Source organism: Macaca thibetana, chromosome 16, assembly GCF_024542745.1.
Source record: "Macaca thibetana thibetana isolate TM-01 chromosome 16, ASM2454274v1, whole genome shotgun sequence".
Classification (NCBI taxonomy): Eukaryota; Metazoa; Chordata; class Mammalia; order Primates; family Cercopithecidae; genus Macaca; species Macaca thibetana.
In genome coordinates, this window is record NC_065593.1 from 64,793,452 (window position 1) to 64,810,954 (window position 17,503).

The following is a 17,503-nucleotide window of genomic DNA, read 5'->3' on the forward strand; positions in this document are numbered from 1 at the left end:
CTTTGAATGAATGAATACTAATTTACAGTTGCCTTTGGGACAACTGCCTGTGGCTAGTTTGAGGGTGTGTTACCTGCATTCAAGGTTCTGTTTTCCTTTCCTTGGGACCCATATCTGATATCCAATTATACCCATTAAAACCATACACATTTGCATCCGTCCAAGCATTCTTTCCTTAGAGGAGTTTTCGGACTCAAGCATTCTTGTAACTCATTTTTATTGGGACCCAGAATGTGCTGGCGCCACTGAGAATCTCTGAATAATGTTGTGATATATCCAACAAATGACTTGTATCCAGAATATAGAAAGAACACCTGCATATTGATAAGAAAAAGGCACGCAACCCAGTAGAAAAATGGGTAAAAGATTTGACCAGGCAATTCACAAAAGAGGATACACAAATAACTCAATAAACATGCAACAAGGTACTGAACTTCTTTAGCCATCAGAAAAATGCACATTGAAACCACAATGAGGTACCACTACCCAATCATCAGAGTGACTTTAGAAAAAACAAAACAAAACAAAACAGGCCAGGCTTGGTGGTTCACGCCTATAATCCCAGCACTTTGGGGAGGCCGAGGTTGGGAGGATCACTTGAGCCTGGAGTTCAAGACCAGCCCGGGCAACATAGCAAGACCCTATCTCTACAAAAAAATTAAAAAATAAAAATTAGGTGGGCATGGTGACACACGCCTGTAGTCCCAGCTACTTTGGGAGGCTGAGGTGGGAGAATTGCTTGAGCCTAGGAGGTTGAGGCTGCAGGGAGCTGTGGTCATGCCACTGCACTCCAGCCTGGGTGACAGAGCAAGACCCTGTCTCAAAAAAAAGACAAAAAATACTTAGTGTTGGCAAGAATGTTGAGCTCTCTCACCCACCCTGCTGGAGGGAATACATAGGACAACAACAATTTTAGAAAACTGCTTGACGTGGCCGGGCGCAATGGCTCATGCCTGTAATCCCAGCACTTTGGGAGGCGAAGGCAGATGGATCACTTGAGGTCAGGAGTTAAAGACCAGCCTGGCCAACATGGTGAAACCCCGTCTCTAAGAAAAATACCAAATTAGCTGGGCATGGTGGCACATGCCTGTAGTCCTAGCTACTCGGGAGGCTGAGGCAGGAGAATCGCTTGAACCTGGGAGGTAGAAGTTGCAGTGAGCTGAGATTGTGCCTGGGCAATAGAGCAAGACTCCGTCTCGGAAAAAAAAAAATTGCTTGATAACCATGAAAGCTGAATAATGTAAGCTGTTGTAGGTTGTGTTTCCAGGCAGCTGATCCTGAGATGGAGATTAGCATGCAGGAAGTTGATTAGGGATATCAATCATATTGGATTAGAAAGGAAAAAAAATAAAGGAAGTTGACTAGGGAGTGCTCTCAGGATCAACACCTGCAGGAAAGCGAGGGAAGCAGGGTTGGTGGGGTAGAAGCCGGGTTAGGATATAGCCTCTGCAAAAGCCTCCTCTGATCCCTGAAGAACTTTGAATCTGGGGTGACCCTTCAAAGCTATTCCAAGTATCAGTGGGGGAGGGGGCCTTTATATCCCCCACCCTTACATATCAACCAGTCATTGAATGACGCAGGTCATCCCTAGGAGGCATGCGTGACCTTGGCCAAATACGTTCTTTTCAGCTGAGGCTAGTTTGCACAGAGGCCTGGCAGCTGGGACTGCCAGCCAGGGGTCCTCCCAGCAGCTAAGAGAACAGGTCCTTTCATTCTGAAAGAGCTGGTGATGCATCACAGCAGCCACTATACATGCATACCCTATAACCCAGCAGTTCTATTCCTATATATGTGCAACAGAAATATGCACATACCTTATCCCAAAGACATGTACAAGAATATTCATAGCCACGGTATTCATAACAGCCCACACTAGAAACAATACAAATGTCCATCAACAGTTGAAGAATATATGGCATGTTCATGTAATGGGATGTTATATAGTACAAATAAAATGATCTACTGTCATGGGCTTGGGTTAAAAAAAAAAAAAGTTGAGTGAAAGATTTGGGAGGCCAGACACAAGGTCAGAGTAAATACAAAAAACTGTAGGTGGCGGGCGCCTGTAGTCCCAGCTACTCGGGAGGCTGAGGCAGGAGAATGGTGTATTGCTTCTGTAACAAATGACCCCTCAAAAAAAAAAAAAAAAAAAAAAAAAAAGTTAAGTGAAAGATGCCAGACACTTGAAAATACATTTGTCTCTTATTGCTTCACAAATTTATTAAACAACACAAATTTATTATTTTACAATTCTGTAGAAGTCTGACAAGGATCACTGGCTAAAGTCAAAGCATTGGTAGAAGCTGTGTTCCTTGTGGAGGCTCCAGGGGAGTATCTGTTTCCTTGTCTTTTGTACCTTCTAGAGGCCATCCATATTCCTTGGCTCATGGCCTCTTTGTCCATCTTCAAAGTTAGCAATAGAAGGTGGAATCCTTTTCACATCCCATCACTTTTACCTTTTCCACCCCCCTCTTATAAAGGACTCTTGTGATTAAACTGGGCACACTGAATAATCCAGGATAATCTCCCTGTCTCAATGTCCTTAACTAAATCACATCTGCAAAGTCTCTTATGTTGGGTAAGGTAATGTATTCAGAGATTCTGGGGGTTAGGATGTGGATATCTTTGGTAGTTATGATTCTGTCACAGCACTGCACGATTCCATTTTATATAAAGTTCATGGCCGGGCAAGGTGGCTCACACATGTAATCCCAGCACTTTGGGAGGCTGAGGTGGGTGGATCACAAGGTCAGGAGATTGAGACCATCCTGGCTAACACGGTGAAACCCTGTCTCTACTAAAAAAATTAGCCGGCGTGGTGGCAGGTGCTTGTAGTCCCAGCTACTTGGGAGGCTGAGGCAGGGGAATGGCGTGAACCTGGGAGGTGGAGCTTGCAGTGAGCCGAAATTGCGCCACTGCACCCCAGCCTGGGCAACAGAGCGAGACTCTGTCTCGAAAATAAATAAATAAATAAATAAATAAATAAATAAATAAAGTTCATGTGTCTGGAATCCCAGCTATTGGGAAAGGTGAGGCAAGAGGATCACTAGAGGCCAGGAGCTCGAGACCAGCCTGGTCAACATGGTGAAACCCCATCTCTACCAAAAATACAAAAATTAGCCGGGCCTGGTGGTGCACGCCTGTAATCCCAGCTACTCAGGAGGCTGAGGCAGGAGAATCATTTGAACCTGGGAGGCAGAGGTTGCAGTGAGCTGAGATGGCCCCACTGCACTCCAGCCTGGGCAACAGAGTGAGACTCTGTCTCGAAAATAAATAAATAAATAAATAAATAAATAAATAAATAAATAAAGTTCATGTGTCTGGAATCCCAGCTATTGGGAAAGGTGAGGCAAGAGGATCACTAGAGGCCAGGAGCTCGAGACCAGCCTGGTCAACATGGTGAAACCCCATCTCTACCAAAAATACAAAAATTAGCCGGGCCTGGTGGTGCACGCCTGTAATCCCAGCTACTCAGGAGGCTGAGGCAGGAGAATCATTTGAACCTGGGAGGCAGAGGTTGCAGTGAGCTGAGATGGCCCCACTGCACTCCAGCCTGGGCAACAGAGTGAGACTCTGTCTTAAAAATAACATAAAGTAAAATAAAATAAAATAAAATAAAATAACACACTATGGCTGGCCTAAACTCTTCCATGAGGAGGAAAATTACGTCTGCCTTCAAGGAGGAAATTCTTCAGCCTCCATGAGCTACAGGTCAACCAGCCCCAGATCCATTTCAAGCCTTTTCCTGTGATGTAGTCAAGCAGGGTAGAGAGCCGATCGGGGCGGCAAGTACAGACCACCTGACCTGACCTTGGTATCCCAGGACCTGGCACCTCACCTGAGTGTCAGGAAACCTATTTCGTGGTGTTCCTTGTCGCGGGCATCAAAACACAGCGCTGATGGCAAAGAGCCCTCGGTGGGCTCGATGGCCCCCAAGCCTTGGGCACTGTGTAGCCCTGGAGTTTTGTGACCCCGGCGGCCCCGGGCCCTTCCCTGCGTGCACCCCAGGCTCCCAGAGCTCCCTGGCACCTCCAGCCCAGGTCCTGGATGGGGGAGCGGGGCACAGGCAGGGGACCCCGGGAGCTCCTGGCCACCGCGCGAAGACGGCCAGGCCCTCCCCGCGAGCGCCGCTTCGGCGCGGGGCGGGGCTGGGGACCCCGATGCGACAGCCGATGGCACCGTCGCTGCTGGTCCCCCAAGCCTGCATCCCCCACCTCCATGCGCAGCCCGGCTCGGCCCAGCTCACAGGAAGTGACGGCGCGCGGGCTGCGCAGGCGGCTGAGGGACCGCACCGCCCCCAACCGCACAGCGGCGTTGCGGGAGGCGGAGGGCGGCGACCGACCTCGCGCGCGGCGCATCTCGGGTTAAGGTCAAAGGATCGGGCGACACCTGGAAACCTTCCTCGGGTCCCCACACCTCTGCAGGCGGCTCCTCCCTCCCTGTCCCCGGACACGGTCGCTCCAGCGCTGGGCGCACACTATACTGAATGATCTCGCCCCATCTGCCCCCTCCGCCAGTCTGAGGTCAGCGCCTGGCGGGGTAAGGCGCTCAGGACATTGGAGTGAGTGAGGTCATCTGCTGCCCATCCCCGTCTCCCCCATGCACCGTCTGAGTTTGTTCCAGATAACGTGTGCTCTGAAGGGTACATTATTTCAGATTCTCACGGTCCTTGTGGTCGGGGAGTGCCTCCATATGTCTACCTCAGATCCCTGCAGTGTGAACCCTCCAGTCCTGTCATCGGTGGGGTGAACTTTAGGAGACTTGTGCTGATGATATCCAACCTTACTCCTCTGATATCTCCTGGGTTGGTTGGGAGGGTAGGATAAGTTCATGCACGCCCAGGCCTTAGATCAGCGCTGGGGTCTGCGGAGCACTAGTCAGTGACTATTAGGGTCTTATTATAGGTTTTCACCTCGAGGAACTATTCCTTGCCCTTCACTACCCCGTCTCTGGCAGGGCTCCTAAGACAGGCTGGGGATGCCTGTGCAGGGACTTTACCTTCCTGGCTGGGGAGGCAGATGGAGCCTGCAGTCAAGGCTCAGTCTTGGGAGAAGAGACCTGGGGAGAAGCCTCAGGTGCCTTTGCCCGCTGCGGGCCGCCTGGGCTCCGCCGCCTCTAGCACGCCGCGTCACAGCATGGAGGCCCTCTGTGTGGGACCCTTCCGCTTCCTGGCAGACTGAGAACTCCTTGAGGGCAGGGACTCTGGCTGGCACATGGCGGGTCCCCCAATGAATGAAGAAACGTTCTAAGCGATTTTTCTTGGCCTTCTTTCTTCATCCTTCCTCCCAATGACCCCCTAACTAGACATGTCACAGCTTTCCTTATCCCTTTGCCCCAGGTCAGATCCACCTGCCCCGCCTGAAAAACTCCTAAAACTACTCAAAGATGAATCTGCCAGGCGCGGTGGCTCACGCCTGTAATCCCAGCACTTGGGGAGGCCGAGGAGGGTGGATCACGAGGTCAGGAGTTCGAGATCAGCCTGGCCAACATGGTGAAATCCCGTCTCTACTAAAAATACAAAAATTAGATGGGCATGGTGGTGAACGCCTGTAATCCCACCTACCTGGGAGGTTGAGGCAGGAGAATCGCCTGAACCCAGAAGGCAGAGGTTGCAGTGAGCCGAGATTGTGCCATTGCACTCCAGCCTGGGCGACAGACTCCATCTCAAAAAAAAAAAAAAAAAAAAGATACATCTGAGAAACAGTTGGCCAAAATGTGTCATTCCTATTGACTAAAGTGGGCGATCAAGTGGCTCCTCCTCCTGTAATCACCCAAGCTGGAAGCCCAGGAGTTATTGTCATTCATTTATCCAATAAATATTTATGATGTGCTAGGCACGGTGCTGAGTGCTGAGGATACAGAGAACAAGATGGACTCAGTCATTGCTCACAGGAAGCTTGAATTTCAGTAGAAGAGACAGACATAAAACAATTAAAAAGGCAAAAATAGGCTGGGCGCAGTGGCTCATGCCTGTAATCCCAGCACTTTGGGAGGCCGAGGCGGGCAGATCACAAGGTCAGGAGATCGAAACCATCCTGGCTAACATGGTGAAACCCCCTCTCTACTAAAAATACAAAAAAAAAAAAAAAAAAAAAAATTAGCCAGGCTTGGTGGCGGGCGCCTGTAGTCCCAGTTACTCAGGATGCTGAAGCAAAAATATTTACAATAGTGTTAAGAACACAGGGGACCAAAGTAACAATGGTGGAGCTGGGAAATCTCTCAGGGAAAGAGACTTTTTTTTTTTTTTTTTTTTTTTTGAGGCGGAGTCTCACTCTGTCACCCAGGCTGGAGTGCAGTGGCACGATCTCGGCTCACTGTGACCTCTGCCTCTCACGTTCAAGTGATTCTCCTGCCTCAGCCTCCCAAGTAGCTGAATGATCTCACCCCAATCCAAGTAACTGGGATTACAGGCACCTGCCACCGTGACCGGCTAATTTTTGTATTTTTAGTGGAGATGGGTTTCACTATCTTGGCCAGGCTGGTCTTGAACTACTGACCTCGTTATTCAACCCCCCCCTCGGGCTCCCAGAGTGCTGGGATTACAGGTGTGAGCCACCGTGCCCGGCCGGAAAGAGACTTTTAAGATAAGACCCCGGATGATGAAAGGGGGACAGTCACATGAGGACTGCGAGGAGGGATGTCCCAGGCACAACAAACAACCTATACAAAGATCCTGGGCAGAAAGACATAGAGCAGTTGAGAAAAATGAAGGAAGACCCACGTGGGTGGAACCCAGGGACTGAAGGGAGGAGAAGCAGGCTCAGACCTTGCAGGGCCTTGGAGATTGCTCCTGACGCAGTGCTCAGAGGAGTCTTCATGGGGGAGTGTTGTGAGCTGCATGTTCAAATTACTTGGGCTGCAGAGAGTATGTGGGAGAGGGGATGAGTGGAGGCTGCTACAGGAGGTGATGGGACCCTGGCAAATGTGAGGGCGGGGGAGATGAAGGGCAGTAGGAAGATACAATGTATATGTTTGATGGATAGCACAGTAGGACTTGGTGATGGACTGGCCGGGGTTGAAGGGGTTGGTAGTAGGAAGAGAGGCATCAAGGGTGACATGGGGCCAGGTGTGGTGGCTCATGCCTGTAATACCAGAACTTTGGGATGCTGAGGCAGGCAGATCACTTGAGGTCAGTAGTTTGAGACCAGCCTGGCCAACATGGTGAAACCCCGTCTCTACTAAAAATAAAAAAACTAGCGGGGTGTGGTGGTGCACACCTGTAGTGCCAGCTATTTGGGAGGCTGAGGCAGGAGAAAGAATCACTTGAATCCAGGAGGCAGAGGTTGCAGTGAGCCGAGATTGCATTTGCGCTTCAGCTCGGGCAACAAGAGCGGAACTCTGTCTCAAAAAATAAATAAATAAATACATAAATAAAAATAAAAATAATATAAAATATGGTACCAAATTCTCTGTCACTCCTTCCATGGAGAGGTGGGGTAGAGGTCCTCTCCCTGGGAATCTGGTGACCTTGTGATTATTTTGACCAATAGAGTGTGCTACAAGTGACTTTCTATGTTACTTCCCTCCCAGGCTGGGTGCTGAACAGACACGCAACTTCCCCCTTGTTCTCTTGAACACCCTGTTTTCTTTTCTTTCCCTCTCTCTCTCTCTTTTTTTGTTTTTCTTGAGACAGGGCCTCGCTCTGTCACCCAGGTGCAGTGGTGGGATCATAGCTCATTGCATTCTCAACCTCTCAGGCTCAAGCGATCCTCCTGCCTCAGCCTTCGGAGTAGCTGAGACTACAGGTACTCACTACCACACCTGGCAAGTATTTTTGTTCTTTTTTTTTTTTTTTTTTTTTTTTTTTTTGAGACGGGGTCTCGCTCTGTCGCCCAGGCTGGAGTGCAGTGGCCGGATCTCAGCTCACTGCAAGCTCCGCCTCCCGGGTTCACACCATTCTCCTGCCTCAGCCTCCCGAGTAGCTGGGACTACAGGCGCCCGCCACCACGCCCGGCTAGTTTTTTGTATTTTTTAGTAGAGACGGGGTTTCACCGTGTTAGCCAGGATGGTCTCGATCTCCTGACCTCGTGATCCGCCCGTCTCGGCCTCCCAAAGTGCTGGGATTATAGGCGTGAGCCACCGCGCCCGGCTGTTCTTATTTTTTTATAGAAATGGAGTCTTGTTGCCGGGCGCGGTGGCTCACGCCTGTAATCCCAGCACTTTGGGAGGCCGAGGCGGGCGGATCACAAGGTCAGGAGATCGAGACCACGGTGAAACCCCGTCTCTACTAAAAATACAAAAAATTAGCCCGGCGCGGTTGTGGGCGCCTGTAGTCCCAGCTACTCGGGAGGCTGAGGCAGGAGAATGGCGTGAACCCGGGAGGCGGAGCTTGCAGTGAGCCGAGATCGCGCCACTGCACTCCAGTCTGGGCGACAGAGCGAGACTCCGTCTCAAAAAAAAAAAAAAGAAATGGAGTCTTGTTATGTTGCCCAGGGTGGTCTCAAACTCCTACGCTCAAGTGATCCTCCTGCCTTGGCCTTCCAAAGTGCTAGGATCACAGGTGTGAGCCACCGTGTCCCCCTCCTCCTTTCATATGCATCTTTTGGGTGTTCCCTTACAGAGCCCAGTGTCCTTACTGAGAGAGGCCCAAGCCACGTGGAGAGGTCACACATTGATGTGTCTGTCTTCAGCCTCCCTGAGCCCAGCCTTTGGGTCCTGCCAGCTCAGGCATTAGATATATGAGTAAAGCTACCTGGTGATTTCAGCCCCCCAGCTGTTCCAAGTTAACCCCAGCACCAGTCATTCTGGTCTTCGCAGCCGGGACCCCAGACATTGTGAAGCACAGACCAATCACTGCAGCTGAGTACTGTCTCAATTACTGACCCATGGAATTTGTGAACATAATAAAATCGTTATAGTTTGACACCAAGTTTGGTGGAGAGGTTGTTATGCAGCAAAGGTACCTAGAACACATATGAGATAGAAAACCAAGTTCCAGCCGGGCACAGTGGCTCACGCTGCTGATCCCAGCACTTTGGGAGGCCGAGGAGGGTGGATCACAAGGTAAGGAGATTGAGACCATCCTGGCCAACATGGTGAAACCCCATCTCTACTAAAAATAGGTAGGGTAGCTGGGCGTGGTTGTGCACGCCTGTGGTCCCAGCTACTTGGGGGGCTGAGGCAGGAGAACCGCTTGAACCTGTGAAGTGGAGGTTGCAGTGAGCCGAGATCGCACCACTGCACTCCAGCCTGGCAACAGAGCGAGACTCTGTCTCAGAAAAAAAAAAGAAAAAAAAAAAAGAAAACCAAGTTCCAAGACTCCATCCCATCAATACCACCTGCCTGCTTCCTCTCCATCCACCTGTGACTGCTTTGGTTCAGCCCTCATTAGCTCTCACCTCCCAGCTGGACTCCCCAAATTCCGGTCATTTCTCTCTCCTGCTGCAGCCAGGATGGCTTCATTAGGATCTAATGACATCTCATGACATTGCTCCCCTGCTTCTCAGGCTCTTTGTTGCTCATGGAATAAGATGAATGCCTCTTATCAGCATGTATGCAGCCCTTTATGGTCTGCTCCTGGTCCACGTCAAACTTATCTCCTGTCTCTCTACATTTCACTCAAACCTGGTGTCTGCCTTCCTCCCTTCCTCCCTCCCTCCCTCCCTCCTCTCTCTTTCTTTTTTTGATTTTTGAAAATATTATAATAGAGGCCAGGAGTGGTGGCTTATGCCCGTAATCCCATCACTTTGGGAGGCCAAGGTGGGCGGATCACCTGAGGTCAGGAGTTGGCGACCAGCCTGACCAACAAGGTGAAACCCCAACTCTACTAAAAATACGAAAATTAGCCTGGTGTGGTGGTGTGTGTCGGTAATCCCAGTTACTCAGGAGGCTGAGGCTGGAGAATCACTTGAACCTGGGAGGCAGAGGTTGCAGTGGGCCAAGATCACGCCACTGCACTCCAGCCTGGATGACAGAGAGACTCCGTCTCAAAATTAAAATAAATAAATAAATAAATAAAATAAAAATATTATAATAGAGACAGGGTCTCACTATGTTGCCCTGGCTGGTCTCAAACTCCTGGCCTCAAGCAATCCTCTCACCTCGGCCTCCCAAAATTCTGGGATTATAGGCATGAGCCACTGTACCTGGTCTTATTTATTTATTTATTTATTTAGAGACAGGGTCTCATTCTGTGGTCCAGGCTAGAGCACAGTGGCATGATCGTGGATCCCCCGCAGCCTTGAACATCTGGGCTCAAACCACCCCTGACCTCAGCCTCCCGAGTAGCTGGGCCTACATGTGCATGCCACCTTGCCCAGTTAATTATTTTATTTTATTTTTTGTAGAGACAAGGTCTCACTATGTTGCCCAGGCTGGCCTTGAATTCCTGGGCTCAAGCGATCCTCTCACCCCAGCTTCTGAGTAGCTGGGATTATAGGTGCGTGCCACCATGCCCGGCTCAACCAGGCGTTTCTGTTCCCTGGATGAGCCAGGTTCTCTTCACTTCCAGGCCTTCTTTCTGCCTGCTCCCCCTAATAACTGGATTCTGGAAATTTTTTCATTCTTTCTTTATTTTTTAGACGGAGTCTCACTCTGTCGCCCAGGCTGGATTGCAGTGGCATGACCTCATCTCACTGCAACCTCCTCCTCCTAGGTTCAAGTGATTCTCCTGCGTCAGCCTCCCAAGTAGCATAGACTGCAGGCACATGTCACCATGTCCAGTTAATTTTTTTTACTTTTTTTTATTTTTAGTAGAGATAGGGTTTCACTATGTTGGCTAGGTTGGTCTCGAACTCCTGACCTCCAGTGATTCGGCAGCCTCAGTCTCCCAAAGTCCTGAGATTACAGGTGTGAGCCACTGCGCCTGGCCTGGAAATTTTTTCTTTGCCCTTCAGACCTCTTTCCATCTTTTGCACTCTGCTCCATGCCCCAGCAGGCTGAGCTTCCGTGGGGTCCCTTGCTCTCTTGTTTTGCGTGGGTTTATTTGATGGGAAGCACCAGCAGGAATTTTGAGGGCAGTGGAGTAAAGGTGGGGTATTCCACAGCTCCATCCCTTCCAGACCCTGGGAGGCCTCATCTCCTGCTGGGCCTCTTCTGCAGCAGCCTTTCTCCAGGTTCTGACAACTATTCCATCCCTGACCCTGTCAAGGCAAAGTTACCCACTGCTTCCAGCCCCGGAGTGCTCCATGGGCCTTTCTGTCTTCCCTTATTTATTTATTTTTTTTCTCTTTTTTTTTTTGAGACGGAGTCTCGCTCTGTCACCCAGGCTGGAGTGCAGTGGCCGGATCTCAGCTCACTGCAAGCTCCGCCTCCCGGGTTCACACCATTCTCCTGCCTCAGCCTCCCCAGTAGCTGGGCCTACAGGCGCCCGCCACCTCGCCTGGCTAGTTTTTTGTATTTTTTAGTAGAGACGGGGTTTCACCGTGTCAGCCAGGATGGTCTCGATCTCCTGACCTCGTGATCCGCCCGTCTCGGCCTCCCAAAGTGCTGGGATTACAGGCTTGAGCCACTGCGCCCGGCCTGTCTTCCCTTATTTTTATAAATTGTCCCTTGGTGAATTCTCTTTGGTTACTCTGTATGAATGTTCCATTGTTCCATGTGTTTCTGTTGAGACCTTGGCTGATACCCTCTGTCATCTTCCAGCTTCAGCCTGGCTTCCTCAACTCTGTCGAGTCTTTCCTCTCTGTTTCCAATAGGGCCCTGGACAGACTTCCTCTCCTGACCCTGTGAGTCTCTATGGCCTGTATTGTTGCCCTCGGTGTCTCCCTCTCTCCGAAGTAGAAACTTGCCTTTGTAGCTGAGTCACTAGTCTCTTGTACTAGCAGATGCTCAGTACCCAGTACTAGCAGATGATCAGTAAATTTTATTTATTTATTTATTTATTTTGGATGGAGTTTCGCTCTTGTTGCCCAGGCTGGAGTGCAATGGCATGATCTCAGATCGCTGCAACCTCCACTTCCCAGGGTCAAGTGATTCTCCTGCTTCAGCCTCCCAAATAGCTAGGATTACAGGTGCCCACCACCACGCCCAGCTAAATTTTTGTATTTTTAGTAGAGACAGCATCTCACCATGTTGGCCAGGCTGGTCTCAAACTCCTGACCTCAGGTGATCCACCTGCCTCAGCCTCCCAAAGTCCTGGGATTACAGGCGTGAGCCACTGCGCCCGGCCTCAGTAAATGTTTGTTGGATGATTGACGGTTGAACTCAGAAAAAGGGTACCAGGGAGGGCCATGACAGCCACAGACCTGCGAGTCTTCCTTTTATGCTGGGCACGAAGGAGAATAGGACATGGTTTCTCTATGAGACATCACAGCAAAGAACCTACCAGGGAACTGCAAATTGATCAGGGACACGTAATTTAAAAAATTTTGAGACAAAGTCTCGCTCTGTCACCCAGGCTGGAGTGCAGTGGTGCGATCTCGGCTTACTGCAAGTTCCACCTCCTGGGTTCATGCCATTCTCCTGCCTCAGCCTCCCGAGTAGCTGGGACTACAGGCACCCACCACCATGCCCAGCTAATTTTTATTTATTTTTTATTTTTTTTTAGCAGAGATGGGGTTTCACCGTGTTAGCCAGGATGGTCGTGATCTCCTGACCTTGTGATCCGCCCGTCTCAGCCTCCCGAAGTGCTGGGATTACAGGCGTGAGCCACTGCGCCCAGCCAAAAGTATTTTTTCTTCACACATCCAGACTTATTTCTTAAAGTGTTTACTGTAAAAGTTTTCGCACACACACAAAAGTAGAGAGAATAGTGGAACAAATTGTTTTTCTTTGCTGCAGAAGATTTAAAAGCAAATACCCAATCACTACAGACATCAATATGCATCACTGGAAAACAACTGACAGCATTTTAAAAACATGATTATTGGTGGAACTAGGCAGGATGTTAACTTAGAGAATGTAAACAAAGGGCAGGGATGAATGAGTATTTTTCCACTTAGGTATGTTAGTGGTCAAGTTCCTCTGGACAATGTTATGTTTTTTTCCATGCCATGGTGGGGTGAACGCACAGGGACCTTGTAAGATTTCCTGGCATTAAGATGATCTAAGGGCCTGGCACGGTGGCTCATGCCTATAATCCCAGCACTTTAGGAGGCTGAAGGGGGTGGATCACAAGGTCAGGAGATTGAGACCATCCTGGCTAACATGGTGAAACTCCATCTCCACTAAAAATACAAAAAAATTAGCTGGGCATGGTGGCATGTGCCTGTAGTCCCAGCCACTTGGGAGGCCAAGGCAGAATAATTGCTTGAACCCGGGAGGTGGAGGTTGCAGTTAGCTGAGATTGCATCATTGCACTCCAGCCTGGGTGACAGAGCGAGACTCCATCTCAAAAACAAACAAACAAACAAAAGATGATCTAAGGAGGAGAATGCCCACTTGAGTGGGAGAAAACCCCCTGAGGCTAGGTGAGGGTGGACTCAATTAAATCCAGTAATATTTCCATGTCACTTGGAGTTCCTGGTTGCAAATCACAGAAATGGCTCTGAGTGCCGGGCGCGGTGGCTCACGCCTGTAATCCCAGCACTTTGGGAGGCTGAGGCGGGTGGATCATGAGCTCAGGAGATTGAGACCATCCTGGCTAACACGGTGAAACCCCGTCTCTACTAAAAAATACAAAAAAACTAGCGGGGCGAGGTGGCAGGCGTCTGTAGTCCCAAATACTCGGGAGGCTGAGGCAGGAGAATGGCGTGAACCCGGGAGGCGGAGCTTGTAGTGAGCCGAGATAGCGCCACTGCACTCCAGCCTGGGTGACTGAGCGAGACTCCGCCTCAAAAAAAAAAAAAAAAAAAAAAAAAAAAAAAGAAATGGCTCTGAGTGATGGGCAAGACCAAAGGGGTCAAAATTTCACCTGGAGTGGCTGGTTAGCAAGAGTTCTCAATTCTTTTCTTCTCCTTCTCCTCCTCCTCCTTCTTCATACCTTCACTTGCCTTTATTATTTTTTCTTCTTTTTTTTTTTTTTTTTTTTTTTTTTTTGAGACGGAGTCTCGCTGCGTCGCCCAGGCTGGAGTGCAGTGGCCGGCTCTCAGCTCACTGCAAACTCCACCTCCGGGGTTTACGCCATTCTCCTGCCTCAGCCTCCCGAGTAGCTGGGACTACAGGCGCCTGCCGCCACGCCCGGCTAATTTTTTGTATTTTTTTGGTAGAGACGGGGTTTCACCGTGTTAGCCAGGATGGTCTCGATCTCCTGACCTCGTGATCCGCCCGTCTCGGCCTCCCAAAGTGCTGGGATTACAGGCTTGAGCCACCGCGCCCGGCCTTATTTTTTCTTCTTTTTAAAGGCTGAGCACAGTGGCTCCTGCCTGTAATTCCAATACTTTGGGAGGCCCAGGCGGGAGGATCACTTGAGCTCAGGAGTTTGAGACCAGCCTGGGCCACATGGCAAAACCACATCTTTATAAAAAATACAAAATTAGGGGGGGCGTCATGGTGTGCACCTGTAGTGCCAGCTACTTGGAAGGCTGAGGTGGGAGGATTGCTTGAGCCTGGGAGGTAGAGGGTGCAGTGAGCTGTGATCGTGCCACTGCACACAGCCTGGGTGACAGAGGGAGACCCTATCTCAAAAAAAGAAAGAAAGAAAGAAAGAAAGAAAGAAAGAAAGAAAGAAAGAAAGAAAGAAAGAAAGAAAGAAAGAAAGAAAGAAAGAAAGAAACTGTCAGCATATTGCCAGTTTTTGAAAGTCATTGTGCTAGCTATGTAGTGTTATCATATTGTGGTTTCAATTTGCTTTTCCCTAATGATTATGATTGAGAGTTTTTAAGGTTACTCTGGCCTGGAATGTGGTTGAGTGATTTGTAGAACAGACTGGATTTTTTTAAATGCCAAATAAAGGAACTATTCATTCATTATCTTGAAATGATTAGAAAAACCATGAAACCTGCCAAGGATTTTGCCCAGGGCGGGGAAAACTCACCTCTGGAGAAAGGCTAGAGTTACCCTATGATTGGAGTTTGTTTGTTCAGGGAAATGGCGACACCCTTCGCACTCCTCTCTCCCTCCACACCCTCTCCACCCTGCCACACTTTTGCTCCCAGATGGCGCACCCTTCATTTTTCACCTGTAGAATTCCTCTTTAAGTGAATGTCACATCCTTTTGAAGCATCTAAGATACAGGCATGGTGGCTTACATCTGTAATCCCAGCACTTTGGGAGGCTGAGGTGGGAGGATCCCTTGAGACCAGGAGTTCAGGATTAGCTTGAGCAATGTAGCAAGATCCTGTCTATACAAAAAATGAAAAAAAATTAGCTGGGCATGGTGGTGTGCACTCGTAGTCCTAACTACTCAGCAGGCTAAGGCAGGAGGATTGCCTGAGCCCCAGCATTTGAGGCTGCAATGAGCTATGTTTGCACCACTGCACTCCAGCCCGGGCAACAGAGTGAAACCTCATCTCTAAAATGAATGCATGAATTAATGAATAAATAAATAATAGGGCTGGGCGTGGTGGCTCATACCTGTAATCCCAGCATTTTGGGAGGCCGAGGCAGGCGGATCATTTGAGGTCAGGAGTTCAAGACTAGCCTGGACAACATGGTGAAAACCTGTCTCTACTAAAAACACAAAAAAACTAGCTGGAGGTGGTGGCGGGCACCTGTAGTCCCAGCTACTCAGGAGGCTGAGGCAAGAGAATTGCTTGAACCCAAGAGGTGTAGGCTGCAGTGAGCTGAGATTGTGACACTGCACTCCAGCCTGGGTGGGCGACAGAGCGAAACTCCATCTCAAAAAATAATAAATAAATAAAAATAAAAAAGCATCCAAGATTTCCAGAAGCTTCCAGACATAGCTTGCAAAATTATGTTGTGGAAAAAGTGCAGCCTCATTTGGATGAGCTCCTTACCACCTGTGTGACTTTGGGCAAGTAACTGCTTTAAGCCTCACTTTCCCCAAGTGTAAAATGGGGATACAATAATACCTCAGAAGTAGCTATTAGAGATATCGTCATCGTCATCTTGTTCTGATTTTTTTTTTTCCCCTGAGATGGAGTCTTGCTCTGTCGCCCAGGCTGGAGTGCAGTGGTGCGATCTCGGCTCACTGCAACCTCTGCCTCCCAGGTTTAAGCAATTCTCCTACTTCAGCCTCCTGAGTAGCTGGGACTACAGGCGAGCCCCACTACGCCCAGCTAAGTTTTGTATTTTTAGTAGAGATGGGGTTTCACCACGTTGGCCAGGCTGGTGTCGAACTCCTGACCTCGTGATCCCCCTTCCTCGGCCTCCCAAAATGCTGGGATTACAGGCGTTAGCCACAGCATCCGGCCTTGTTTTGATGATGAATCTGCCTCTATTACAGGCTTACTTGGCTGGGCCCTGGCCGCTTCTTTCCTTGTCCCTCTCCCTAGCTGCTCACTCATAAAGAGCAGGCTGTATGATTTATGTCCGCTGCACCCCGTCCCTGACACAGAGTTGACAAATACCAGACCCTCAGCACATTTGTTGAAATGGATGAATCTCAAAGGATTCTCTGGGAATCTGGTGGCTAGAGGAGTCGGGACCACGAGGGACTCCCGCTCTCATCAAGGCGAGGAGCTGCCTTCTCGGAGGAGGGAAACTGAGTCAGCGCCTCCCTCCCTCATAACCGAGGGCCTGCGGGACTGTCTGAACACGTGGGTTTGACAGGTCATAAAAAGGGGGAACCAGGAGAGTGGATGCTCAGAAAACATTAATGGGCAAGACAGACTGAGAAGGAGGAAAGTGGGGTGGAGAGGGCCAGCTGAGACGTGGGCCCGGGGCCGGAGCAGGGATGAAGGGTGAGGACCTTGGCGGGTGACGAGCTGCGAGGGGGGTTTTGGGCCCTGGGGACTGCGTGGCAGCGAAGGAGATGGAAGCAGAGGCGGGTACAATGCTCCGACGCAGAAGGAAGAGCGCCGAGGCTCCGGGTGGGAGCTGAGAAGGCACCCAGCGTGCGGCGGCGCTGGGTTGGAACCACGGACTCCGCGGGTCTTCGGCGGCGGGCACGGCAGGTGCAGGAGGCGGACCCACGCGGGGGCGGGGCCTGTCGGGGCGGGGCAGCGAGGGGCGGGGCCGACGCGGGCCGTGGGCGGGGCGCGCCGCTAGTCTCCTGCGAGAGCCGCGGGGGCCGCGGACCTGGAGCCGGAGCTGAAGCCGGAGCCGGGCTGGAGTCGGGGCGGGGGCCGGGCCGGAGCGGGCTCCAGCGCCATGGGGTCGTCCGACTCCAAGCTGAACTTCCGGAAGGCGGTGATCCAGCTCACCACCAAGACGCAGGTGCGCCACGGGGGCCCCGGCCTCCCCATCCACCTGCCGGGCTGGGGGCTGGGCAGGGCCGGGGGTACGCGAACTTGGCTCGCCGGGAGATGGGGGACGGGCGGGCCCCGAGCGTGACGCCAAGGCCAGCGCCGGAACGGGACCCTGCGGCCTGTACCTCGAAGCTCCATTCCCTGGCGCTAGTCCCCCACCCTCAGTCTCCTCTCCTGGGAACACCCCTCTCCCCGAAGCCGCTGCTGCCACCTTAGGCTGACGTGTGCCTACTCCCCGAGCCGGCGACACAGCTGTCCGCCTCCTGTCCCGCCCCCCGGCGTCCCCAGCTTCGCGTCTCCAGCCTCCTGCCGCC

The 17,503-nt window shown here is 50.8% G+C and overlaps 1 protein-coding gene across 2 annotated transcripts in view; it reads left to right on the forward strand.

Moving 5' to 3' along the window:
* HID1 (HID1 domain containing) overlaps positions 1-17,503 on the forward strand; it is an 85,789-nt gene that overhangs the window by 45,270 nt on the left and 23,016 nt on the right. Inside the window, exon 2 of one of the 2 annotated variants that reach the window (XM_050764225.1) lies at positions 17,028-17,157. In XM_050764225.1, coding sequence (XP_050620182.1) covers positions 17,092-17,157 — 66 coding nt within the window. In that variant the 5' untranslated portion in view covers positions 17,028-17,091. Of the gene's footprint in view, positions 1-16,953; positions 17,158-17,503 lie in introns of those variants that run through there. The other variant, XM_050764226.1, reaches the window with a different exon arrangement.